The sequence below is a fragment of the Canis lupus genome, chromosome 24 (genome assembly GCF_011100685.1).
Source record: "Canis lupus familiaris isolate Mischka breed German Shepherd chromosome 24, alternate assembly UU_Cfam_GSD_1.0, whole genome shotgun sequence".
Classification (NCBI taxonomy): domain Eukaryota; kingdom Metazoa; phylum Chordata; class Mammalia; order Carnivora; family Canidae; genus Canis; species Canis lupus.
In genome coordinates, this window is record NC_049245.1 from 22,716,111 (window position 1) to 22,743,081 (window position 26,971).

At 43.6% G+C, this 26,971-nt stretch overlaps 1 protein-coding gene across 13 annotated transcripts in view; it reads left to right on the plus strand.

The window, feature by feature from the left end:
- Window positions 1-26,016, plus strand: part of EFCAB8 (EF-hand calcium binding domain 8) — a 69,906-nt gene extending 43,890 nt beyond the window's left edge. For 11 of the 13 annotated variants that reach the window (XM_038571984.1, XM_038571985.1, XM_038571986.1 and 8 more), the window contains 7 exons: window positions 7,468-7,689; window positions 8,224-8,361; window positions 15,096-15,264; window positions 21,354-21,486; window positions 22,690-22,894; window positions 22,978-23,076; window positions 23,993-26,016. In XM_038571984.1, coding sequence (XP_038427912.1) covers window positions 7,468-7,689; window positions 8,224-8,361; window positions 15,096-15,264; window positions 21,354-21,486; window positions 22,690-22,894; window positions 22,978-23,076; window positions 23,993-24,400 — 1,374 coding nt within the window. In that variant the 3' untranslated portion in view covers window positions 24,401-26,016. The remainder of the gene's footprint in view (window positions 1-7,467; window positions 7,690-8,223; window positions 8,362-15,095; window positions 15,265-21,353; window positions 21,487-22,689; window positions 22,895-22,977; window positions 23,077-23,992) is intronic. The other 2 variants (XM_038571992.1, XM_038571993.1) reach the window with 2 other exon arrangements.
- The last annotated feature ends 955 nt before the right edge of the window (window positions 26,017-26,971 follow it).

A 26,971-nucleotide genomic window follows, 5' to 3' on the forward strand; every position in this document is an offset into this window, starting at 1 on the left:
ACTAGATGAAGTCATCACTAAGGTCCCTTCTAGTTTTTATCCACAAAGATAACAGTAATTCAGAGACTACTTGGGTTCCCTAAGTCCCTACCAGGGGCCTAGTGAAAATACACATCATAGTTGTGTCAGGGTGTGGCAGGACTGCCCCCTTTCCCAGCTCTAGGACACTGGGGACCTAGGAATAGGGGAGCAGTGCCCTGCAGAGCTGGGTCCTGCAGTGGTGGAGTGGAGAGCTGTGAGTGGTTGGACTGTCTGTCCTCCAGATTCTGAACGTACTTCTGTCTCTTTTAGAAACTGCCTTGGGGTGCCTGCCTGGCTCAGTTGGTAGAGCATGCAATTTTTGATCTCGGGTTGTTAGTTCGAGTCTCACATGAGATGTAGAGATTACTTAAAAAAAAAAAAAGCCTTAAAAGAAAAAAAAATTTCAAAGTAGTAACACTAGTTGGTTAAAAAAAAGAAAATAAAAGAAATGTGTATAAAGCAAAATATAAAGGTCCTAAACATGTCTCATTCACCCCACCCCACCCAATAAAACAGTAGCAGCCACAGTCACTTCTAGTGGATTGGTGAACTGGGTTTGCCTTTATCCTTTTTATTTTTAGACCAGTGATATGAAATTATAGTTATGTCCTACCATGTACTTTTTAGAAATTTAACTATGTGGCATGGAGATGTTTTCATATCAGTAATTTAGATTCATCTTATTCTTTTGTTAACTTGTCTTATTCTTTGTAATAATTGCAGAGTGCCCGTAGTTTGAATGTGTCACAAACGATTAAGCCAGCCTTCTCTTGATAGACATGTAGGTTAATTCCAATTAACTTTGATGAGCAGCTCTGCATTGAATGTCCTTGTATATATGCTTCTGTGCACTTTTGTAAGTGCACTGAAAGGATGGATTCCTGGAAACAATTGCTCAAAAGATCCTATCCCTTTCAGCCTCTGAGTCTGACCAAAGTAGATGACTCAAAGTCTGACCTTTGGCTGTGACCTAGTCCCATCAGGGCACAGACAGTTATTCATTGAGTGTTTACCACATGCCAGGCTCTGGGGGTGGCAGCAGGGAATAAAAGAAACAAAAACCTGTGCCCTCATGGAGCTGACTTCTAGTTGGGGTGAGACAATTAACCAGCAAGTAAAATAAACGGTAGGTCATGGGTGAGTAAATACAGTGGAGATCCAGAAAACTGAGGCTAGAGTAGGGAGGATGGCAAGGGAGATGGAGAGGTGTGGCTGTTTGCATAGGGTGGTCAGGGAGGGCTTCACAGAGGAGGTGGCATTTTCAGAGTTTGAAGCTCTAGTTATTTGGAAGGATGGTGAAGCAGGCAGAGGGAGCAGCGGGTGCAAAGGCCTCACAGGAGAGCTTATTTGAAATGTTCAATAAAGAGCACTTCTCTCTCTCTCTCTAATTAGAATATGGTACATGTCCTTCATTAAAACTGAAAACTTCAAGCCTTACAGGAGTGTATAAAATAAAAGAATGACTTGCCTTCTTCCTCAATCTCCAGGGGTAACTAGTTTTAAGGCATGTGGTATCCTCATAGATGCCTTTCTGTGCATACACAAGTACATACATATATGAAAATATATGTGTTCCTATAAATATTTTTTAGCCAAATAGTATCCTCTTATTTATACGCTACTCTGCAGGTTGCTCTTTTTCATCGACACCTCATGACATCTCTTCCTGCAGTATCTGTGGAGCCCTGGCCTCTCTTTTACTAGCTACATGGCATTTTGGTATATGCTATGCCTGACCTGTCCAGGCTGGCCCACTGTTTCTGCTAGAGGGGTAGATTTATAGGCTCTGCCTTTATAGCAACATTGGATCCTTTATAGCTTAAACATTTACATGAATTATTTTTCTTTCTCAAACAGCCCTGGTGGGTACGTATTATTACTATTCCCATTTTATAGATAGAGACTGGGGCTCAATGAGGTGAAGTGACTTGTGCAAGATTCTCATTGTCAGAAAATAATTGAGCCAAGGCCTGATTCCAGATCTGTTGGTTTTCAAAGTCTGTGTCCTTGACTCTTTGTCCTGCTACCATTGGGAATTCCTTGGGCTTTTTATCTGGACTGGTGATCTGTGTGTAATATACATATTTCTAAAGATTTTATTTATTTATTCATGAGAGACACAGAGAGAGAGAGAGAGAGGCAGAGACATAGGCAGAGGGAGAAGCAGGCTCCCCATGGTAAGCCTGATGTGGGACTTGATCCCAGGACCCCAGGATTACACCCTGAGCCAAAGGCAGATGCTCAACCACTGAGCCACCTAGTGCCCCAATCTGTGTGTAATATGATTTGTGTCATGAACCTTGACAAGAATCTTTGGAGATTGCATGCAAAGGGCTGAATGTCTATTGGTGAAATTTCAGGCACTGTGGTTTGTGTGTGTGCACATGTCCTGTGCAAGGCTGGTCCACATCTGATGTTGACCTTGCTTCCTGGCTTCTAAGTGCTCTGTCTTGTACCTCCACTGTTTCTGAAACAGCAAAGTCCTTTCCCTCTGGGGAATTGGGTGGCAGACAGAGTGGAATGTCTCAGGATGGTGCCCTGGAGAGGGTCCCGCTTGGTCCAAGCCTTTCCCTAGTGGATGAAAGTCAGGTGGACGGGGTAAAATGGGGAGTTTTACCTGGCAGGCTTCCTGCAACCATTTCTGTCTGGCCCTTGGAGGGAGATAAGGACATAGATCCAGGTGCAGCTGTGTCTCTTATGGTCTGTAGATAAAGGCCCAGTCCTTGACCCTCTCCTTTGCAGTGAGGGACGAGATGGGTGGGGAGTAGCAAACCCCTCCTAGAGGCATGAAGCCCAGCCCAGGTGTAGCTTGAGCTTCTTCTGCAGGGGTCCCAGGTAGACCTTTAGTTGCCCTGCTATTGAGAGCTGTCTGGGACCCCTGGGATGGGTGAGGCTGGAACACCAACCTCAATCCAGAAGCTCTTTCCAAATTGGGCAGGAGACTCTCTTCAAAGTCTCCGGGGCCACGTGCAGAGCACAAAAAGAATAGTGTTGCTTACCTGCCTTCCAACCCCACGGATCCTGCTCAGTCCTGCCCAGGGCAGGGCATCCTACTGTGTCCACTCCAGACACTGGCCACAGCCCTGACTATGTCCTCCTGCAGACCCATGGCCCTCTCTGAGCCTGCAGCAGTCTCTGGCCATCATGTACCTTCAGTCTGCCTGTTCAAGCTGTCCCAGGGGTGGTGCAGGAAGGATTGGGAAGGAAGCCTCAACTTTCCCCAATTCAGAAATGGGAGATCTTGGTGGCACATCATTTTGGTGAATCCTGTGTTGGTATGAGGAATCACATTTTATGAGAATACTTAATGATCTGGAGTCACCTTATGACAAAATTATCTTTTTTTTAAAATTTTTATTTATTTATGATAGAGAGAGAGAGAGAGAGAGAGAGGCAGAGACACAGGCAGAGGGAGAAGCAGGCTCCATGCACTGGGAGCCCGACGTGGGATTCGATCCCGGGTCTCCAGGATCGCGCCCTGGGCCAAAGGCAGGCGCCAAACCGCTGTGCCACCCAGGGATCCCCAAAATTATCTTTAAAAATGATAAATAGGGGATCCCTGGGTGGCTCAGCAGTTTAGCGCCTGCCTTTGGCCCAGGGCGCGATCCTGGAGTCCCGGGATGGAGTCCCACGTCGGGCTCCCGGCATGGAGCCTGCCTCTCCCTCCTCCTGTGTCTCTGCCTCTCTCTCTCTCTCTCTCTTTATGTCTATCATAAATAAATAAATATTTAAAAAAATAAAAATAAAAATGATAAATAATGATTACAATAAAAAATTAAGTGTGCCTGTTTGAGATTTATTTTTATATGCTTATTTGCTATATATACACACAGGTGTGTATGGGTTTTTTTTTTTTAAGATTTTATTTACTTATTCATGAGAGACACAGAGAGATAGAGAGGCACAGACACAGGCAGAGGGAGAAGCAGGCTCCATGCAGGCAGCCCGACGCGGGACTCGATCCCTGGTCTCCAGGATCACACCCCAGGGCCAAAGGCAGCGCTAAACCTCTGAGCCACCCGGGCTGCCTGTGGTTTTGGTTTTTAAACAAGATTGAGAACATTTGAGACTACAATCCAGCTATTTGCTTTTTTATTTTTTAAACCTAGCAGTGTAGAGCGGACAACTTTTCCTCTCTGTACTTATAAATCTATCTACTCCATTCTTATTAATGGCTTTATACAGAGGGCCAATCTTTGCTTTTTTGAACCTAAAACTTGCATAACTTGGTAGGCATACCTTATGAAAAATAACACAAAATTATGAATAAAAAACTCGATACAAAGGTGAAAATTTATTTAGAATGAGAAAAGAAATGACAATTCTAAAACTTATAGCTGACAATTATAACAGTCATCACATGTTGCTAATCCCTCCCTTGGAAGGGCTTTGAACTTGAGCTTGAGTTTTGCCTTAAGCTTTATGAACTTCACTGGCAGCCTACCCCCGGCTTCAGTACTTTTCTTTGGATTTGCCATGACTTATTTAATGAATGCCCAAATGATAGACATTTAACTTGTTCTTAGTTTTTTGCTATTATAAACAATGGTGCAACTGAGATCCTCATAGATTTGTCTATGCAGTTATGCTAGATTTTCCAGAAGTGGGATTGATGGATCACCAAATGAGCACAATTTATATTTTGATGGATGAAGCCAATTTGGTCTCTAAGAAGGCCGTGATGAACTGCCCTCCCTCCAATAGTGTGTGCATCTACCTTTGTCCTTACACTAAGTCAGTAATGGATACTAGCCTTTTCTTAATTTCTGCCAGTCTGGTAGGTAGAAATTTTTCTAAAAAATATCTCTTTATTTGTAATACTGAGCTTTCTATATGTTTGTTAGACATTTATCTTTTCTTTCTTTCTTTCTTCCTTCCTTCCTTCCTTCCTTCCTTCCTTCCTTCCTTCCTTCCTTCCTTCCTTCCTTCTTTCAGAGAGTGTGGGCATGTGCATGAGTGTGGGGGGCAGGGGCAAAAGGGGAGGCAGAGAGAGAGAGTGGTTTTTTTTTTTTTAAAGATTTTATTTATTTATTCATGAGACACACACACACACACACAGAGGCAGAGACAGACAGAGGGAGAAGCAGGATCCATGCAGGGAGCCCGATGTGGGACTTGATCCTGGGTCTCCAGGATCACGCCCTGGGCTGAAGGCAGATGCCCAACCGCTGAGCCACCCAGGCGTCCCAAGAGAGTTTTAAGCAGACTCCATGCCGAGCACAGAACCCACCCCGGGGCTTGATCCCATGACCCTGAGATCATAACCTGAGCCGAAATCAAGAGTCGGACATTTAACCAACTGAGCCACCCAGGTGCCCCTAGACGTTTGTATTTTTTCAATAAATTAAACATTCACTCATATCCTTTGTCCGTTGTTTTTCACATTAATTTCCTAGAGCTCCTTAAATGCTTTGGAAATGAATCCTTTGCTTGTTGTGTGTGTGTGTGTGTGTGTGTGTGTGTATATATATATATATATATTTTTTTTGCCTGTTGTATATTTGCAGATACTTTTACCTCATCTGCCTTTGTGCTATCACACTGAGGTTTTAGTTTTTATCTAGCTTTCTTTATTATTTTCCTTTGTGACACTAGAAAAAGTCATTGTTTATCTCAAGATCACAGAAAAGTTTGTTATATTTTCTCCTGGATACTTTTTTTAAAAAAAGATTTTATTTATTTATTCATGAGAGACACACACACACAGAGAAACAGAGACATAGGCAGAGGGAGAAGCAGGCTCCACGCGGGGAGCCCGATGTGGGACTCGATCCCCAGGACTCCAGCATCACGCCCTGAGCCAGAAGGCAGACGCTTAACCGCTGAGCCACCCAGGCGTCCCTCTCCTGGATACTTTTAAAAAGATTTTATTTATTTACTCATGAGAGACACAGAGAAGCAGACATAGGCAGAGGGAGAAGCAGGCTCCCTGCGGGGAGCCCGATATGGGACTTTATCCCAGGGTCCTGAGATCATGCCTGAGCCAAGAGGCAGATGCTCAACCACTGAGCCACCCAGGTACCCCCTCTCCTGGACATTTATAATTGTGTCTCTATTGAGTCATCTTTCTGTCCCATCTGAGTAGTTTTGTGTATGGCGTGATGTATGAATCCAAAAATTTTTTTCTAAATTAATAGCCAGTTTTTCAAATGCCATTTATGGCGTAGTTTCTCTTTTCTCCACTGACTTGAGAGTCTATCATTCTTATATAGTATTAGAGTCTTCTATAATCTGTTTCTGGGATCTCTCTTCTTCCATGAGTATTTTTGTCTATTCTTGCATGTATATTTCATAATTTAAAAAATTTTTTATTTAAATTCAGTTTGCCAACATATAACACCCAGTGCTCATCTCATCTTGTGCCCTCCTTAGTGCCCTTCACCTAGTTACCCTATCCTCTCACTTACTTCCCCTTCTGTGTATTTCATAATTTTAAAGTGATAAAAGTCTTTATAGACAATGCATTAAAATCTTCATGGAGATTATTTCTGGGTATTGGGATTCTGTGGATGATTTTAATTTCTTCTCATCTGTCTGTGCTATCCACATTTTGCACTGCATGCAAGTATACTTGCATAAAGTGGGGAAATGCCTGCCCTTTGTCTTTGGTTTAGAGACTCCTGGTTCTGTGGCCCTGGCACCTGGGCCAACAGGAAGCAGGTTAATTTTGTTTTGGACATGTATGATGATAGAGGGATAATCAAGAGTTTTTGTTGTAGGTGAAGTGTTTTGGAACACATAAGCCACCACACTGTAATTTTTTTAAGCTTTATTTGTTTAGGAGAGAACGAGCAAGCAGGGAGAGAGGAACAGAGAGAGTCTGAAGCAGACTCCTTGCTGAGCACAGAGCCCAAAGTGGGTCTTGATTTTACAACATTGAGATTATGACACTGTGAGATCACAACCTGAGCCAAAACCAAGAATTGGTTGCTTAGCCCGCTGCACCACCCAGGCACCCCAAACCACACTGTAATTTCTGACATAGCAGGAATGGGGCAGAAGGGGAGAGCCTCAAGTGGATTCCCCGCTGATCATGGAGCCTGACTCAGAGCTCAATCTCAAGATCCTGAGATCATGACCTGAGCCAATATCATGAGGCCACTTAACCAACTAAGCCACCCAGGTACCCCTTGTATGTCTTTTTTCAATAAACATTCACTGATCATGTACCACATGTCAGGCGCCATTACAGTTACTGAGGATAAAATAATGAACAAAAAAAGACACAAATCCTTGTGCTCATGAAGCTCATAGTGCACCAGAGCATTCCTTGGTTTCAGCTAGGAAGGAAGAGTGGTAGATGGTCAGCATTCTCACCGGGCATCTAGGAAAGTGCGGAACTGGGAGGGGGTGGTGACCTACCCAGGGCCCTCGGCACCACATGACAGTGGCCAGGGCGAGTCCCAGCTCACAGCACTGCTGAGTGGGCCTGCTTCTTTCCCACAGATAATCTTCCTGCAGACCAGGCCTCGCCTGCCACACATAGCTGCCCTGCTGAGCAGCTGCATCGATGGCTACATCTATGCCTGGTCCATCCACGGGAGCGGAGGCCTGTTGGGGAAGTTCCCTGTGGACTTCAAAAACCAGGGGGATGTGGGTGTGGGTGCCATGGCCACGGATGAGAAAGACTTGATCCTTGTCACAGGAGATTGTAAAGGGCACATCAAGGTGAGGAAGAACTGGTTTGAGATTGAGGGGCTGGCACCAGCCAAACTGTGGCCACATCTTTGCTGCATGTGGCGCCAGCCTAGTCCCTACTTCCCTGGGTACTGGTTTCATTCATACAACAGTGGACAGTAGAAGTCATCTTCTGCTCTGGTGAGCCCAGGAAATGAGTGAGGACATGGCTCCAAAGGGCCCTCCAACAAGCCTCTCCCAGTGGGTCCCCTGCAAAATTGTTCTCTTCCTGCAACCCCTCACCCCCAGCTGTGCATCTCTGCAATTAGGTGTCTCAGGAGCTGACTTCATGCGTCGTGGTGAGACGTGAGGCTAGAGTGTCTTGTCATATCCTCTCTGCATGCCCACAAAGGGGTCTGGCCTAGGAGATGCCCAGGGCCCCTTCTGACCCTGAGCATCTGGGTATTTCAGAGGTGTGAATGTTCACACCTCAGAGTGAAGAGAAATAGAGTGGGAGGGGCCCACAGTGTGAGTTGGTGTTGGGGTCATGGGGCGTTGGGCCACTAACCCCCACTTTATGCCTAGATTTGGGACATCGAGGATTATTGCATGTTCACCGACAAGACACCACTTCAACCCAGAGGGACAAACAAGTTCCAATTCTTAATTCCTGAGCAGGTCCAGATCAACCTGCCACACTACATCCCCTTGAAGGAGAAGGAGGTAGGAAGATTACCAGGGGAATTGGAGCCACACTATTGAGCTGGGGCCAAGGTTCTCTCCCTGAGGTTCTGAGTCTTTCATGTTTCCTGTTCAAGGTAGTCTGGTTGATGTAGAAAAGCTTTTAGCCAGAAGTCACCATTAACCAGTAAAACACAAGTATACACACACCAAATATACCCACGTGAATACACACACACATGTAGCCATGTATCCCTAGCCACCCCTTCCGTGGGCTTTAATTTTTCCAATGAGGGTCCTGAGGTCATGAATTCTTTTTAAAATAAAGAAAATATTTGGGATACCTGGCTGGCTTAGTCAGTACAGCATGTGACTCTTGATCTCAGGGTGGTGAGTTTGAGCCTCACATTAGGTGTAGAGATTACTTAAAAAATAAAATCCTTTAAAAAATAATGAAAATACATATATATTTTGTTGAGTAGGTAATATATTTACGTAGTCCAAAAATCACTTAATATTTCCCTAATAACGAATGAAGTCGAGCACCTTTTCCTTGGTTATCAGGAAAATGCAAATTAAGACCATAGTGTGATACCACTACACACCCACCAGAATGACTAAGACTAAAAACATAGGCAATACCAAATGTTGGCAAGGATCAACTGGAATTTCCACTGCTGGCAGGAATGTAGATTGGCATAATCCTTTTGGGGAACTGTTGGGCAGTAACTGCTAGACCTGAATATATGTCTACACTATGATCCATCAATTCCACTTTTAGGTTTATACCTAAGAGAAGCCTCTGCTCTGAAAGATAATGAATAAGAACATTTGATAGAATTACCATTTGTAATAACTCTACATTTGCAACAACCCACATGCCCATCAGTGGAAACTGAAAAAATAAATTGCACTGTACATACTGTATGGAACAATATCCAGCATTAGAAATGAATTATTTGCAACTTATTACAAAGTGGGTTATTATTTGAACAATATAAGTGAAAGAAGACAGAAGACATATTGTAAGTTTTATAGTTCCATCTATATAAAATACAAAAAACAGATAAAACAGACGTACCCTATTAGAAATGATTATTTTTGTGTGGGGCATGGAGTAGCTGGAAGGAGTCAGGTGGGGGGCTTTGTGGACTGACGATGCTCTGTTGCATAATCTGGGTCTGGTCATGCAGTTGTGTTCAGTTTGTAAAAATTTACTCTGGCATTTTTCTGTATGTATATTATATATCGATGAAGATTTTAAAACTCAGGAGATGCAAAAAGGCTTATAGTGAGAACACTTACTCTTGCTTCTGCCCGACCCCCCAAAATAGTTCTTGTTTCACTTCTATTGATTTTTTGTTATTCCTCCAGTATTTATTTATGCAAACAGAAGTGCAGAAAGTCCTTTCCTCCTTATTTTTATGTAATGGTAGCAGGTCATATGCACTGGTACTCATCTTGCTTTTCTTATTCCATAATGTATCTTGGAAATCTTTGCATATGATTACACTATTCTCTATAGCTGTGTAATAAGCCATAGGATATATTAATTATATAATTCCCTTTGAAGGGAAACTGAGGTTGTTTTCAATCTTTTGTTCTTAAATGAAAGTGAGTAGTGCATGTTATTTCATATGCGTGAAAAATATGTCTGAAGGATAAACTCCTGGAAGTGAGATTTCTAGGTCAGAGAGTTGTATGTGTTTGCAGTTTTGAAAGCCATCTTACAGTCTTATGTGCCTTTTGAATCTCTGCACAAAGATATTATGTCTGGTCTGGTTTTAGTAAGAAGGAAATTTCACTGCATTCAAATCTGTTGGCAACCAGTCACTCATAGGTTCAATATATGAGGCATCTGTAATATTAATGCAATCATTTTAGTAACAGCAAGAAGTGTCATTTATTTATTGCTTACTGTGTCTCAAGAATTGTGATAAGTACTTTCATGTATTCTCTCACTGACTCTCCATAATAGCTCTGTGAGGGAGTTGTTACTTTTCAGATAAGGAAGATAAAACTGAAGACCTGGGTAAGTTCACATGACTGTCAGTGCTGGACCTGGGAGTAAACCCAAGTAAACTCAAGAACTTGTGCTCCTGACCATGTTAGAATATATTTTAAACATATTTGGATTATATTGTATGTAACTAGAATTTCTTCTAGTTAATTCTAGATTCTAGAATCTAATTCTAATCCTATCTAATTCTAGATAATTCTTCTAGAATTATCAAACATTCTTAAAATCAGACTTTCTAATGGTTAAGTCATATTTCACTTTAGAGAGGTACAATCATTTATTTAACTTATTGTCGGACATTAGAACAGTTTTAAATTTTTTATTAGCAAAAAAGTTGTCAGAAAATGGATTAATTCTTAGAAAGATATGAACTACCAGAGTGCGCTCAAAGAGAAATAGAAAATCTAAAGAAATTGAAAATTTGAATATTGTCTATAAAGAGATTGAATTAGTAATAAAACTTTCCACAAAGAAAAGCCCAGGTACAGATGGTTGTATTGGTGAATTCTACCAAGTAATTAAAGCGGAATCATTGTCAATTCTTTAAGAAGTCTTGCCAGAGTTTTCCAAGAGGCCAATATTATCTTGATTCTCTAACAAGACAAGGACATCACAAGAAAATAAAACTACATCTCTTATTAATATAGATGCAAATATCATCAATAAAATACTAGCAAATTGAATCCAGCAACATATGAAAAGGATTACACATCTTGACCAAGTGAGACTTCCCAAGAATGCAAGGTTGATTTAATACCCCAAATCAATTAATGTAACACATTTTATTACATGAATAAAGAATAAAAGACACAATCATCTTGATAGATGCAGAAATAGCACTTGACAAAATCCAACATCCTTTCCTGATAAAAACATTCAATTAACAAGGAGTAGAAGGGGGCAGCCCCAGTGGCTTAGTGGTTTAGTGCCGCCTTCAGCCCGGGGTGTGACCGGGGATCGAGTCCCGCGTCGGGCTCCCTGCGTGGAGTCTGCTTATCCCTCTGCCTGTGTGGGTCTGTGCCTCCCTCTCTCTGTGTGTGTGTCTCTCGTGAATAAATAAATAAAATCTTAAAAAAAAAAAAAACAAGGAGTAAAAGGAAACTTTCTCAACTTGCCAAATTCCACCTGCAAAAAACAGCTACTATCATACTTAATGATGAAAGATTAAACTCTTTCCTCCTAAGATCAGGAACAAGACAAGGATGTCTGCCCTTGCCACTATTACTAATGTTTTACTGGAAGGTGAATTTGGCAAGAAAATGAAATAAAAGGCATCCAGCTTACAATAGCATCAAAAAATTATTTAGGAATGAATTTACAAAAGTCATGTAAAATTTGTACTGTGAAAACTTCAAAACACTGTTGTTAGGTCAATGAAATACAATTAGGAGTGGAAAAATAACTCTCACATTTCTGGTCAATTGATTTTTGATAAAGGTGCCAAATCAAATGAAGGGAAGAATAGTCCTTTTAAACAAATGATGCTGGGAAAACTGAATATCCACATCAAAAGAATGAACATATAACACAGAGAAAAACATATCTTATAGCATACACAAAAATTAACTTCAGTGGTCATGGACCTAAATGGAAGAGTTAAAATTATAAAACTCTTAGAAGGAAGCATAGGGAGAAATTTGCATGACTCTGAGTTAGGCAGTATTTCTTAAGTATGACACCAAAACCACAAGCAACAAAAGGAACAAATAAATTGAATTTTGTCAAATTTAAAAACTTTCAGCCTGCAAAAGATTCCATTAAGAAAGGGAAAAGATGACATATAGAATGGGAGAAAACATTTGCAAATCATATGTGTGATAGGGGACTAGTATCCAGACTATTCAAAGAATTCTTACACATCGACCATAAAAAGACAAATAACCCAATTAAAAATGGGCAAAAGGGGCAGCCCCGGTGGCGCAGCGGTTTAGTGCCGCCTGCAGCCTGAGGTGTGATCCTGGAGACCCGGGATGGAGTCCCGCATCGGGCTTCCGGCATGGGGCCTGCTTCTCCCTCTGCCTGTGCCTCTTTCTCGCTCTCTCTGAATGAATAAATAAATAAATCTTAAAAAAAAAAAAAACGGGCAAAGGATCTACATAGACATTTCTTCAAGAAGATATGCAAATCCCAATAAGTATATGAAAAGATGCTGAACATCACTAGCCATTAGGGAAATTCATATCAAAACCATAATGAGATCCCATGAGTGTGAACTCATTAGAATGTTTGTAGATAATAAATGTTGGCTAAGATGTGGGTAAATTGGAACTCTCGTACATTGCTGGTAAGGACACGGTGCTACAGCCGCTTTGGAAAACAGTTTAACAGTTAAAGTTAAACGTAGAGTTACCGCATGACCCAGCAATTTCACCTCTAAACATACAACCAAGAGAAATGAAGATATGTCCACACAAAATCTTATATACAGATGCTTATAGCAGCATTCATTGGAATAGCCAAGAAGTGAAAACTACCACATGTTCACAATGGATGAATGGAATAAAGTAATGAAGTACTGATACAGGCTACAACATGATATACCTTGAAAACATGCTAAGTGAAAGAAGCCAGTCACAAAAGACCGCATATTGTCTGATACCATTTACACCAACTGTGGGGTGATGAAATCGTGTAAAATTGATCATGGTGGTGGTTGCAAACTCTATGAATATACGAAAAACCACTGAAGTGAGCACTGTAAGTGGGTAAATTGTATGTGACTTATATTGCAATAAAGCTGTGTTTAAAAGCTGTAAAAATGATAGAGCACTTTTTTCCCCTACAAATCTTTTTGTTGTTGTTGTTTGTAGTTCTTTATCTGCATGTCTGGTAACTTGTCTCATGGAAATAGTATGTAAAACAATATAAATCTTTCCAAGGCCTTTAATGTATACTGCAAAACTGCACTCCAGGAAGCTTATAGAGTTTTGCACTTCTAATATTTTGCTTTATCCTTGCCAGGATAAAATATTTATTATTAGCAGTATTCATCTGAGTGGGGGTTCCTGGGGTTGATAGAATGCCTTGCTTATAGAAGGCATTAAATAGATAAATATTTGAAGTGAAAAAAAACTTTTGGCTGATTTTTAGATGCAAATTATTTCCTTTGATTTTAATGAAGATATCTTTGCTTATTAGTGATGTTGACATCTTATTTTATTGGCCATGTATAGTTTTGTGAATGATCTCTTCATGTACTCTGCCTATTTTTCTTTTGTCATAACTATCTTTTGTAAGTAATGTATGATCACTTTAAAACATATTTAAAATATTAAATTATCATATGTATTGCCGATATTGCCCCCCAACAGGTCATTTGCCTTTTAATTTTATTTATGACTATTTTGAAATTGCAACTTTATTTTGTGTCAATTTTTCTTCCCATTGTGGTATTTCCCATTTCTCTCACTTTCTTATTAAGAGGTAAGCTAAATGTTCATTCACATTTTCTTTTAGATGTTTTACATTTCGTTAAAAAGAATTCTTTGACCCTTTTAGTGTTTCTTTAGTTGTTTTTTTTTTAAGTAAAATTTTTTTTTATACTGGAGGGTATTATGCTGAATGAAATAAGTCAATCAGAGAAGGACAAAAATTATATGGTCTCATTCATTTGGGGAATATAAAAAATAGTGAAAGGGAATAAAGGGGAAAGGAGAGAAAATGAGTGGGAAATACCAGAGAGGGAGACAGAACATGAGAGACTTCTAACTCTGGGAAATGAACAAGGGGTGGTGGAAAGGGAGGTGGGCGGGGGGTGTGGGTGACTGGGTGACAGGCACTGAGGGGGGCACTTGATGGGATGAGCACTGGGTGTTATGGTATATGTTAGCAAATTGAACTCCAATAAATAAATAAATAAATAAATAAATAAATAATAAATAAATAAATAATAAATAAATAAATAAGATTAAACAAAGGAGGCTCCATGCCCAACATGGGGCTCGAACTCCAGACCCTGAAATCAAGAGTCACATGTTCTGCCAAATGAGCCAGCCAGGCACCCTAGTGTTTCTTTATTTTTAAGAAACACAACAATGATTTAAGTTTCTCTTGATAGTTTATCAGATATTCCAGCACTGTTTATGAGTCATCTCTCTATTACCACAGGTTTTCCTGCCACTCTTACATACCAATGTTTTTTATATAAATGTCTGTTGGTTTCCAAGCTTTTTTTCTATTATCTCCCATTGCTCTGTTTAAAGTTGTTATATTGTTTCTTAACATACTTGAGTATGGTAAAATACAACTCCTTTCAATACTGTTTTATTTAAAATAGTCCTGGTTATTTTTACTCATTTTCCAGTTAAGTAGAGTTCATCCTTTCATAGTGTAATGTGATCTATCACTCCCTTGCTCACCCTGTTCTATTCCCAGTGCCCAGCTGAATAACTTTAGAAGAAGACCTGGTTCTTGTCCTAGCCTCACCACTTTCTAGCTATGTGGCTTTGGGCTCACTTTTCTTGTCTGTGAAATGGTGAGACTCATACACATCCCATAAGGTTGTTATGATGTTCAAATGGAATAATCTGTATAGATGCAGTTGGTAAACAACATAGCAATAAACAAATGCTTTTTAAAAAATGATTATACCAAAGGAGCCAGTGAGTGCCAGAGAAGTGCCAGGACTTACTTAAGTTAATGTGGGAACATGTCTAGAACTAGAACCTTCCAGAAGGCTCTGCTGCCTCCAGTCCTGGGTGCCCTCTGATGAACCTGTGTCTTGGTGTAAGTAGTTCTCCTGTGCTGTCCCCTGTAGGTCATGGCTGGCCAGACCATTTCCCTGGTTCCCCCCAAGCTTCTGAATGCCTGGAAGGGCCATTTGGATAGTGTGGCAGACATCCTGTATGTGGATAGCTTCCAGCTGATTATCAGTGCTGGCCACGATTGTGACGTCAAGGCTTGGAAACTCTCCGGTGACACCATTGGTATGGGTCCTGCTGAAGCTCAGCCATGCCACATGGCCCATCATGCCCCTGTCCCTGTTAGAACATAAGCTGGCATAAACATTATATCTTGTGGGGTAGGGTTTCAGAACACAGCTACTTTCTTTGCTCAAACAGGATGTGAGTCTTTCCAATTGTCCATTCAATAGTCTGTCCATTTATCCATCAACTGTCTCTCCACCCACTCACGCACCCAAAATCATTTGCCTGTGTATATTTTTGCAAATCCTATATCTGAGGAGGCACACTCATTTTTCTTTTCAAAAATAAACTTGCTTGTTGAGTTATACATAAAGAAAAGCACACAAACCGAAAGGGTTCAGCTTGGTGAGTTTTCAGAAAGTAATCATATACCCATATAGCCATCATATAAAAAGCATCTTATGTGTTCTTACACTTAGTACTTGCATGGCCTATCTTGGCGATCCGCTGGCCAGCAACTTTCATTGTACTGCCACCATGTACCCTGTGGAGACCTGACGGAAGGATTGGTGGGTAGCTGCAGACTTGCCCTGTGGCTGGAACATCCTGTATTATAATCTGTCATGTCATGGAAGGCAGTTAAAAGTTCATGAATGACTCATCTGGTTTCCTCTCTTCATGGAGGGTTCATACTCCTCTCATTATTCTGTCAGGGTTGAAAGCAGCCTTGGTCTCTTGTCTCTTATCAAAGGCTTATTCCTTTCTGAATTTTCACTTAGGTTTCCTTGCATTTTCAGCTCTTCAAAAACTTATTGACTATTTTTAAATTAGTCCTGTTCTATGATGAAATTCCTCATTTTTAATTTATTCCTATTCTATGATGAAATTCCTCATTTTATACTTTATGTTCTTGAACATTTTGATCAAAGTTATTTTAAAATTTTGATATTTCTAACACCTGGTTCTCTTCTGGGTCTGTTTCTATTGCCTATCATTTCTTTTGGTTCCAAACATGACAGAGTAACGGGGACTGGATTTACATTCCCATTTTTTAAAAAGATTTTATTTATTCATGAGAGACACAGAGAGACCGAGACATAGAAAGAGGGAGAAGCAGGCTCCCTGTGGGGAGTCTGATGTGGGACTTGATCCCAGGGCCCCGGGGATCACGATTTGAGCCAAAGGCAGATGCTCAACCACTAAGCCACCCAGGTGCCCCTATGTTCCCACTTAAGACAACTAAAAGCACTAACAAAATATATGTAACAGTTTCCAGACAACAGATACTAGGCAGCAAAGAATAGTAATCCCTGAGGTATACTTTACAACATAATATATTAGTATATACTCTATATATACCATACACATATAATTATATATAATATTATATACTGTATAAGTACATTTGTAATATTATAAATTATATGTAATATAGTAGAAATAGATATAATATAATCTATAATGTATATAAATATTATGATTATATTTCATAATATGTTACAAAAGGTAGAAGAAAATGTAGCATGTTAAAGAGAGAACTGAATATATGTAAAAAGACCCAAATAAATTAGAAATTAAAAACAATAATATCTGAGATAAAAATACACTAGATAGGATTAATAGCAGATTAGATACTACAGAAGAAAAGAGTAGTGACTATGAAGACATAGTAATAGAAACAGAAAAAAAGACCATGTACACTGACATTTTAAGTATATGACCTGATGATTTGGTATATGCGTACATTGTGAAATGATTACTACAATCAAGATAATTAATATGTCTATCACCTTACATAAGTCACTGGTTTGTTTGTTTTTTGGTGGTGAGAATGCTTAATATCTACTCTCTCAGCAAATTTCAAGTATGAAATCTAGTATTGTTAACTGTAGTCACCATGCTGTACATTAGATTCCCCAGAACTTAATTCATCTTCTAATTGAAAGTTTGTACCCTTTGCCAACATGACTTTTCAACCTATCTCCATCCTTATATTTAAATGTGACTCTTTTGAACGACATTGTATTGAGTCTTATTTTTTTCATCTTGACAATCTTTGCCTTTTAATTGGATATTTAGTCCATTCAAATATTAATGAAATCACTTATACAGTTGAAGTCTGTCATCTTGATATTTTTTTCTGTTCTTTGTTCCTTTATTCCTCCTTTTCTGCCTTCTTTTGGATTAATCAAATATTTAGAACAATTATCTTGTTTAATTCCTCTATTTGCTTTTTAACTGTATGTTTTGATATTATTCTTTAGTGGTTATCCTAGAGATTGTAATATGCACTCCTTATCTGATGCTTGTGCAAGAATCTTACTTTCTTCTTCTCACTGTTTATGCTATTGCTAGGATATATTTTACTTCTACATGTATTATGTATTCCCACAAATCATTTTTGTTAATGTTACTGTAAGCAGCCTGTTTCTTTTTTGTATTTACCCATATTTACCATTTTTCTGATGCTCTTCATTCCTTCCTGAAATACTAGGGTTCTTTTTTTTTAAGATTTTATTCATTTATTCATGAGAGACAGAGAGAGAGGTGTAGAGACACAGGCAGAGGGAATAGCAGGCTCCATGCAGGGAGCCCGATGTGGGACTCCATCTCAGGTCCCCAGGATCATGCCCTGGACCAAAGGCAGCGCTAAACCACTGAGCCACCCAGGCTGCCTGAAATACTAGGGTTCTATCTGCAATCATTTTCCTTCAGTCTGAAGAACTTCCTTTATTTTTTCTTTTAGAGTGGGTCTGCTAGTGATTAATTCTTTAAAAAAATATTTATTTTGAAAGAGAGAGAGAGAGAATAAGGGCAGAGGGAGAGAGAGAATCTTGAGCAAACTCCCTGCTGAGTGTGGAGCCCGATGTGAGACTCAATCCCATGACCCTGAGATCATGACTTGAGCCAAAATCAAGAGCTGGACACTTGAGGTGCCTGGGTGGCTCAGCTGATTGAGTGATCAACTCCTGGTTTTGGCTCAGATTATTATTTTTTTTAAATTTTTTTTTTATTTATTTATGATAGTCACAGAGAGAGAGAGAGAGGCAGAGACACAGGCAGAGGGAGAAGCAGGCTCCATGCACCGGGAGCCCGATGTGGGACTCGATCCCGGGTTTCCGGGATCGCGCCCTGGGCCAAAGGCAGGCGCCAAACCGCTGCGCCACCCAGGGATCCCCTTGGCTCAGATTATTATCTCAGGGTCCTGGTACCAAGCCCCATGTGGGGCTCAGTGCTCAGTGCAGAGTCTGCTTGTCCTTCCCCTTCCCCCTCTGCTTCTTCCCTTGCTCACATTCTCTCTCTTAAATAAATAAATAAAATCTTTAAAAAAAAGTCAATTGCTTAACTGACTAAGCCACCCAGGCATCCCTGATAGTGATTAATTCTTTAAGCTTTTATTTACCTGAAAACATCTTTATTTTGCCCTATAATGTTAAGATTATTTTATTGAGCATAGAATTATCAGCTTGAGGCTTATTTTCCTTCAGTATTTAAAAAAAAAAAAAGATTTTCACATCATCTCTGATTTCTGTGTTTTCTCTTGAAAAGTCAATTGTAAGATGATACTTTTTTTTTTTTTTTTTTTTTAAAGAGAGAGTGTGAGTGGGGTTGGGGGGCAGAGGGAGAGAGGAGAGAGGAGAATCTCAAGCAGACTCCATTCTGAGTGCAGAGCCTGTCACGGTGCTTGATCTCCTGAGATCATGACCTGAGTTGAAATCAAGAGTCTACGGTTTAGCCAGCTGAGCCACCAGACACCCCATAAGTTGATACTTTGAAGGTAATTTTTCTTTTTTCTCTGACTGCTTTTGGTTTTCAGCAGTTAGGCTATGATGTGCCTTAGTGTGGTTTTATTTGTGTTCATCCTGCTTAGAGTTCACTGATCTTTTTCAACCCTTGGGTTGGTATTTTTCATCAGTTTTGAAAAGTTGTCAAACATTATCTATTCAGTAGTGCTTTTGCCCATTCTCTCTCTCCTCCCATTGTGAGGTTCCAATTACATGTATGTTAGATCATTTGACTCTGTCCCCTATATCTCTCTATTCTATTCTCTCCATGTTATTTTTTTTTTTTTCAATTTCTGCATTCCAGTTTGGATATTTTCTGCTGACCTGCCTTCCAATTCATTAATCCTGTTTTCTTCTCTATGCAGCTGGCTATTAAATCCATTCAGTTAATTCTTAATTTTGTCACTAGAAGTCCAATGTGCTATCCATTGCGCCACAGAGCCACCTTAATTCTTAATTTTGTATTTTTTTTTTAGTTCTCAACTACTCATTTGGTTCTTTCCTATAGAACCCAATTCATTGTTGAAATTCTCCTTCTTTTCCTTCATTTTGTTCATATTTTCCTTTATTTTATTAAACTATTTACAATAGTTATTTTAAGATTTATCTACCATTTCCAATGTCAGAATTACCTATAGTCTGATTCTAATGCTTATTTCTTCCTTTTATTATTGGTTATATTTTCCTGTCTTTTTACATATCATATGCATAAAAAGATCCACTCTGGGGTGCCTGGTGGCTCTGTTAATTAAGCGTCTGCCTTCAGGTCAGGTCATGATTCCAGGGTCCTGGGTTGGAGCCCTGTGTTGGGCTCCTTGCTCAGTGAGGAGTCTGCTTCTCCCTCCCTTTACCTGCTGCTCCATCTGCTTGTGTTCTCTCTCTTTCTGTCAAATAAATAAAATCTTTAAAAATTTTAAAATAAAAGATCCACCCCTCCAAAACCCCCCAAAACAAAAACAACCCCCCAACCAAAACCAAAACCAAAACCAAAACCAAAACTAAAACCAAATCCAAAACTAAACCCAAGACTTGTCTAGAGTTTGTATAAAAGAACTACAGAGACTAAAATTGGTCTGATTTTCTTCCAGTTTATGTGCTCATTCCTGTGTACAGGGCTGTTCATCTCATTGCAGTCAAGAGCTGAACTGGGTTGGGTCTAGACTGAAGCATTAGGTAGAGAGACTCAGCTTGCTTCTGTCTTCCATTGTGAAATCTGTCTCAAGGGCAAGGTCTGTGAAAGGCTTCTTCCTTGGGGGATCCCTAGGTGGCTCAGCAGTTTAGCGCCTGCCTTCCGCCCAGGGCGTGACCCTGGAGTCCCGGGATTGAGTCCCACGTTGGGCTCCCTGCATGGAGCCTGCTTCTCCCTCTGCCTGTGTCTCTGCCTGTCTCTCTCTCTCTGTGTCTCTCATGAATAAATAAATAAATAAATAAATAAATAAATAAATAAATAATCTTTTTTTAAAAAAAAGGCTTCTTCCTCTTTGTCTCCCAACAATCTTGTTCTATCTGTCTAGCTCAACTTCCAGGCCCTCAGCTCTCCTAGGGCTTAGCAAATGTCCTGTGGAGAACACAGCCATGCATGTGGAACTCCACTAGCTTGATCCATCCTGCCAGCCAGAATGGCTGTCAGAAGCTCTTATGTTTTCTTTTTCTTCCAGTAGCTTCTCTCTGCCTAAGCAGAGCCTGATGCTCACCCAGCCTGTGCCCAGAGTCAGAGAATGCTCCCAGAGAAGGAAGCAGCTCTCAATTTTAGTTCTTCTAAGAAGGAATCTTTTCTTTCTGTAATTTCAGTTCATCTTCTCCTTTTTCGCTTCTGCAGCTCTCTAATTACTGTTTAAAATGGGATTTTTTTTTTTACTATATATATCTTTTAATTTTTAAAAAAATTCTGCAGCAGGAGAATGGCCTACTCCTTGCTCTGCCCTGCCCCAAAGCAGGACTCATGTTTCTCTACTCACCCTACCTGCTTTCTCTTCCAGCCCTGTTCCTCCCCAGTGCCACCCCAACCTCACAGCTGATGGACACCTGATCATTTTGTGTCATTGCTACTTTATACATGAGCTATATAAGCCCACCTGAGGATCTCTTAGTCATCACCACAGCACTCGTTCCATCTCAGCCTACATGTGGGGCAGGATTCATTGGCCTGAGCTCCAAGCATTTTTCTAGGGCTAGTGTCTGGTTCTTTCAGGTATTTGTAGAGTAGTCAGCATAATGCCTGGCATGTGGTAAGCATCATGAGGTGCAGGCCAAGGGTAAGGGGTTGCTAGCTGACTCTTGAGGGTGGAGGGTACAGGGCAGAAGGTTCAGAGGAGGGGAGGTAGACTGGTTCTTGTTACTGAGATGGATCTGGTTAAATCACAGGGACGTTTGGCGTGAGTGTTTGGAAAGGGTTGCAGGATATTCAGACGGTTGGTGATCTTGCACTAAGAAAAAGCTCAGAGGAGGAGGCTGACTCTATAGATGCTGCCCAGAAGGCCTTCCGTCCAGAGCTGCAGTGAGTTATCACAGCCTACCTGGTCTTTGCTGGCTCAAGGAGGGGGGATGTTGCAAGCCTCTCTAGGTCCTGGGAAGCCTCATCTGGGTTGGGTAGTGCTGGGCATCTTCGGGGAGGGCCTTCAGAAGGCCAGAGGCTTGGGACCTGCAGGAAACTTGACTGTACAGGTGGCAGTGGTGGCCTAGTGGAGCCCAGTTCAGCTGGAAGTTTGAGTGGTACAAACCAGCAGAAAATATACAAATGCAAGCCCTTAGATGATCCCCTGCCCCAGAGCCAGGTTCAGATTAGCCAGGGCTGGCTTCCCTGTGGAGGCCATTTCTATGTGGCTAGAGGTCCCTGGTAGGAGAGTGCCCAGGGTCCTGGTCCTGAACAGATGCTTGTCCATTTTCCTGATTCATGGGGAAGTCAGGCTGCTCACTACCTCTTTCCTCTACAAGTTCCTCTCCGCCCACATTCCACTCTTATTCCTGACCAAGTCTCAGATAATTTGAGGTCATTCCAAAAGAATTTTTATTGAGGTCTTGCTGACTGCCAGACTCTGTGCTAGGTTATAGAGATTCAAAGCACAGGTCCTGCCTCAGAGAACTTACGGCCCTCTTGTGGAGATGGATGTGTGAACTCGTGGCTGCCATTTTATGTGACAACTGATGGGACCATTAAAAGCAGGAAAGGCTTAAAGGACAGTCACCTCCTTGGGTGGATCAAGTGAAAAAAACTTCATAGGAGAAGAGATTTTGGAGTTGGGTTTTGATATGCAAGTAGGAGTTTTCTGGGCACCTACGGTCCTTGTGGCTCCACTCTTGTCAAGGCATACATCTTTACAGTCCTGTGTGGGGTTCACAAATGAGGCAAGGACAGGGGTTCCCTGGGGGGGAGAGGATGTTTAAATATTCCACAAGGGAAAAAAATATTCCACAAGGGGAGGCCCAGGTAAGATCAAGATGGGGTGTCAGGCCTCCATGGGGAAGAGCAGAGGGAGGTAGGAAAGGTCACAGGACTTGTTGGGGGTCAGTTTAATCTGGACTTTGCTAACATTCACTGGACACTTGTTTAATGGTGGGTCCTGGGCAGTATGGCCTCAGGGGAGGGATAAAGTTGAGAGAGGGTCGGGCCCAGAAGGGAGAAACCCTCTTGGGCTCCATGGGAAGGCCACCCCATTTTGTGGTGCAAGGGCATCTTATGAAGGAAAGCCCCTCACATCAGGGAGGAGCGGGCTCTTGCCGAGGCCCTGGTGTACCAGCGGCGGGAGCAGGTGGCACTCATGGCTCTCCTGAATGGGAAGGCAGACGCGGAGGCTGAGGCTTGGGGTAAGCTGCAGAGGATAACCCAGATGTCCCCATGGGCTGGAGAGCACTACTCAGAAGACGTTGAGCACAGCTGGCTCGAGTGGGAGTCCAAGGGCAAGCAGGTGAGGCTGCATGGGGGGTCCAGGGGCATAGAGGGGCCCGCAGCTGTCTGCCCAAGGCTTCACGCTTGCTGCGACTCCTGCAGGTGAGCAAAATCGTGGGAGGAGCATACAAGGCCAAGGACCGGTCTCGGAGTCCCGGAGTCCTGTCCACTAATGTGCAGTATGGCTGGATGAAGCACCAGGTGAGGCAGGGTGGTGCTTGCTCCCTGAGATGCTGGGGCTGGAGGCTGGGGAGCCCATCTCCATCAACAGCCACCCTTGTGCCCTCAGGGCCCCCTGGCGGGGGGTCAAGGGAGCATCAGTCCTTTGACCGAATTCTGGGGCCCCAGGCAGTTCTGGGATGAAGCTGGTCTGGCTGGTTTGTTTGCACAGCCGTGGTTAAGGCCATGGACACAGGTTTTGTCTTTGAGGACACACCTCATTGGGCCATGGGAGGAGGTTCTCTGTGGGCCTGGTGCTTCTGATAGACTTCAAAAAATTCCCAGAGTCTGTGGCTATTCCTTGGGCTGTTTGTCTTCATACTGTGGGCTGCTCCAGAGTGGACACAAGGTCTCATGGTGCCATGTAAGAGATGGAGGGAATGGAAGGGGGCTCTGCTTGGGGAAAGAAAAAGGGAGCCGGGGATTGTGCAGAACAGCTTTGAGCCCAATCCTGCCTCTCACTTGGGCAGACTCTGGCCTCTTGCAGAGGCATCTGCCATAGGGGGCATTTATGAGAGCTTTCTCCCTCTGCGGAGAGCACTTGAAGTGAGAGCACCCCTCTGTCCGAAGATGGGAGCACTCTCGCCTCTTAGAAATGGGCCTCAAAATGCAGCCTGATGAGTGCCTGGGAGAGATGGGGGGCCCCCCTCGGATCCAGCTTGAGGCCTCACTCTGAGATAGGGGCAGTCCCGTGCTGACCACAAAATGTTGTTGGAGAGGGGCTAGATGCCAGGCCTGGCACACAGCGGCTTGCAGCTCCAGTGGGCTGTGGTTATCGGTGAAAACCATGGTACTCTGTAGACTTCTTTTATACAGGAAGACCCCAGGGCCCCTCCTTCTGTGAGCCTGCTCTTGGTCCTGGGTGAACCCCTGAACTCCCCTGCTCTATTCCCCGCAGATTTCACCTCAGATCTACCAAAGCCTGCACTTCAACCAGCTGTCACCCACCCACACACCTGACTTCCTGGTGCACAATATCCTAGGGCATCACGGCCAGCACATCTACCTGGTGACCCACAATAGCCAAAAGGACCTGGATCCCGAAGAGACCAACTCGTCTACTGCCTCTGTCTCCCCCAGCGACACCCTCACCCCGAAAGCCTCAGGCTCCGGGTTCCTGGAGTCCGCCTTGTCCACCTCCCCGTACCTCCAGCCCTCCCTCTCCCTCCTGTCCCAGCCATCCAGGTATGTCACGCAGAGGTCGGCGCCCCCCATGCCTGTTGCCTCATCTATCAAACTGCTCTCAAGACCTCTGAAGGCCGCCCTTTCATCCTCCATGAAGAAGAGCCACGGCGTCAGGTTCTGAGGTGGCCTGGCCTCTCTCCAGTCCTGCAGCACAACGCCCAGGCCCACGGGGGTCCTGTCTGTCCCTGGCTTATTACAAATGCTGCCAGACCCACAGGCTATAGCCTTTCTCCTTTGGACCTCCTTCTTCACCGGAGCCCCAGAGAAGAAAATAAATATTTGCTGATATCTGAGTCCCATAGGCCAGGAGGTTGGGTTTTGTGTCCCTTGCCCCCTTAGATACCAGGCTGTGTCTGAGATTGAGCCATGTTCCCCTCAATGGGGCCCCGGCTGGATGCAGGGGAGAGTCCCCTCCCCCAGGACACCTGGTGCAGCTGTCTGGCAGTGAAGCACAGGCCCAGGGCCTCGAAGGTTCCTTGGTGATGTGGATGTGGCTGGTGGGTGGTGCTGCTGGGATGAGCTGTTTGCTTCTGAAACTTGGTTCAGCCTCATGGCTGGAGTGAGGCCCAGCAGCCATCTGAGCTGGTAGCGGCTGTATGTCTCCTGCCCTGCTGCGTGCCTGTCCTCCTCTGCCATCAGGCACTCAATAGAGGAAATCCAGAATTTACAGACTGTTCTGTCCCTCATGCAAGGGAGGCTCAGAACCATGGTGGAGGGCACTTCGGCCTGGCCCTGCCACTGGCACTCTGGACCTGGGTTCTCCAGAGCCAAAGCCTCTTGATCCTTCCACTATGTGCTGCTCTGGGCAATGTCTTGGGTGTAGAACTCAGGGTGGCGAGGGCAGTGGTAAAAGCAGTGGCCCAGAGGTGGAGAGAGAGGGGTGGGGATGGGATGTTACAATTACCAGGGCTCAGGGGATTTTCTTAAAGGCCTCTGTGGAGCCCTTGCCTGGAGGGAGATTCAGGTCCCCTTTAGGATCTGAGATTCTGCATTCGGGGCCATCTGGCTGGACACTGGGGGTCAGGACAGGTCAACCTCGGGAAGCTTCCTTCTGACTCTGTGTGAGGCCTCCCTTCCCCTCGAGGACCTGGCCCCGTTACAGCAACATTTTCCTGCCTCTGCCCACACATTTTGGTTTAGGCGCATGGTAGGTACCCAAGAAAGTCTGAGTCCTACCTCCTACTCCAGCAGCAGCTAACCATGGGGATCTGTCTCTGCCGAGGGAGCCTGCGGGCGGCCCCTCTGACTGGCAGGCACCCCTGGCGCAGAATCCCAGGCCCAGAAGGCACCGCCACGGTGATGTGAGCCACCCTTTGTCTCTCCTACTGCTCACACTGGCCCCTCCTGGTCAGAGCCCTAGATGGGGTATGGGACTGATTATCCTGGAGCATCAAGGTCAGAAGGAGCTTAGAACCCAGCTGAGGAACTGGAGGTCAGTGTCACATAGAGTTGGTGAGTGGGTAAGCTGGGTTGGTGGCCTGGGGTCCTGTCTCCTGGTCACTTGTGCTTGCCTGAGCCCCACAGCATCCCCCTCCTCTCCCCAGGCCCAGGCGCCGCCGGCACAACCACCCCAGTCTCTTCTCTGCCTGCTATCTGCCTTCTGCATCAATGGCCTTAAAAAAAAAACAAAACTTATATTTAGCTCTCTTCTGATTCTAAAAGTAGCACAGGCCGAGTACAGAAAAATCAAAAAAATACCGAAAAGCATAAAAGCCAATAAAAACCATCTGGATTCCATCTCCCAGAGATCAGTTTGGTGTATTTTCCTCTAAATGGTTTCCTGTCTTTGCACACACATGTGCTGACCTCACATACAACACATGCACTCATGCCCTCGAGTCCCTCACACTCATTCACTCCTCATACTCTCACACCCACACAGCCCATGACCTGGGCGTCCGAGCTTTGAATGCAGCCTTCCTCACGTGATGGGCAAGTGACCCTTGCTGCTGTTCCCCATGGCCCCCCCAGTGATCGCTGTGTCCAGCCCCTCCCTGGTTCGCCTTCTGCAGGATGGAGGGCCGCTGCCAAAGCCGCTCTTGACGGGAGCAGGAGGGCACAGAAAGAGGCTGAGGAGTCGTGCCCCCCCACTGGCAGACTGAGGGTGGATGTCCCCCCCCAGGAGATGGGGCCCAAGGGCACGGGGGCGGGGAAGTGTGGGGACAGCCTTGTTCTCAGAGAAGAGCCATCACTGACCTTGTTTCTGTCATCACTTCCCTATTTCACGCTTGTTCAACACTTGCTGAGCGCCCACTGCGTGCCAGGCACCGCCCTGGCCACTGGGAACGCGAGAATGAGGAACGCGCAGCCTTCGCCTACTGGGGACACAGGCCGCTCCTCGTAGTGTGAGTGCATCTCCTCGCTGGTTTATCCCACAGCGTATCTTACTGAGCACAAGCATCGGGCATCCAGGGGGAGGCAGGTGGAGCTCATGGGACAGTGTGCAGATGCAGTGTGGACCAGGAGAAGCAATCTGAAGTGGCTTCCTGGACAAGGGGGTCTTTAGCCCAGAGCCAGCCAGGACCTTTGTGTTTGCTGACTTCTCTGCCCGAGAAGGGCTTCTGTTGGATCAAAGGACCTTGCCTTCAGGCGCCCCTCATATATCCCTTCAGTGCCTGAAACCCCGGCCCTCTCTACCCTGCCCTGCTCTATTCTCCCCGCAGTATTTCTTTGTGTGTCTATTTACTACTGT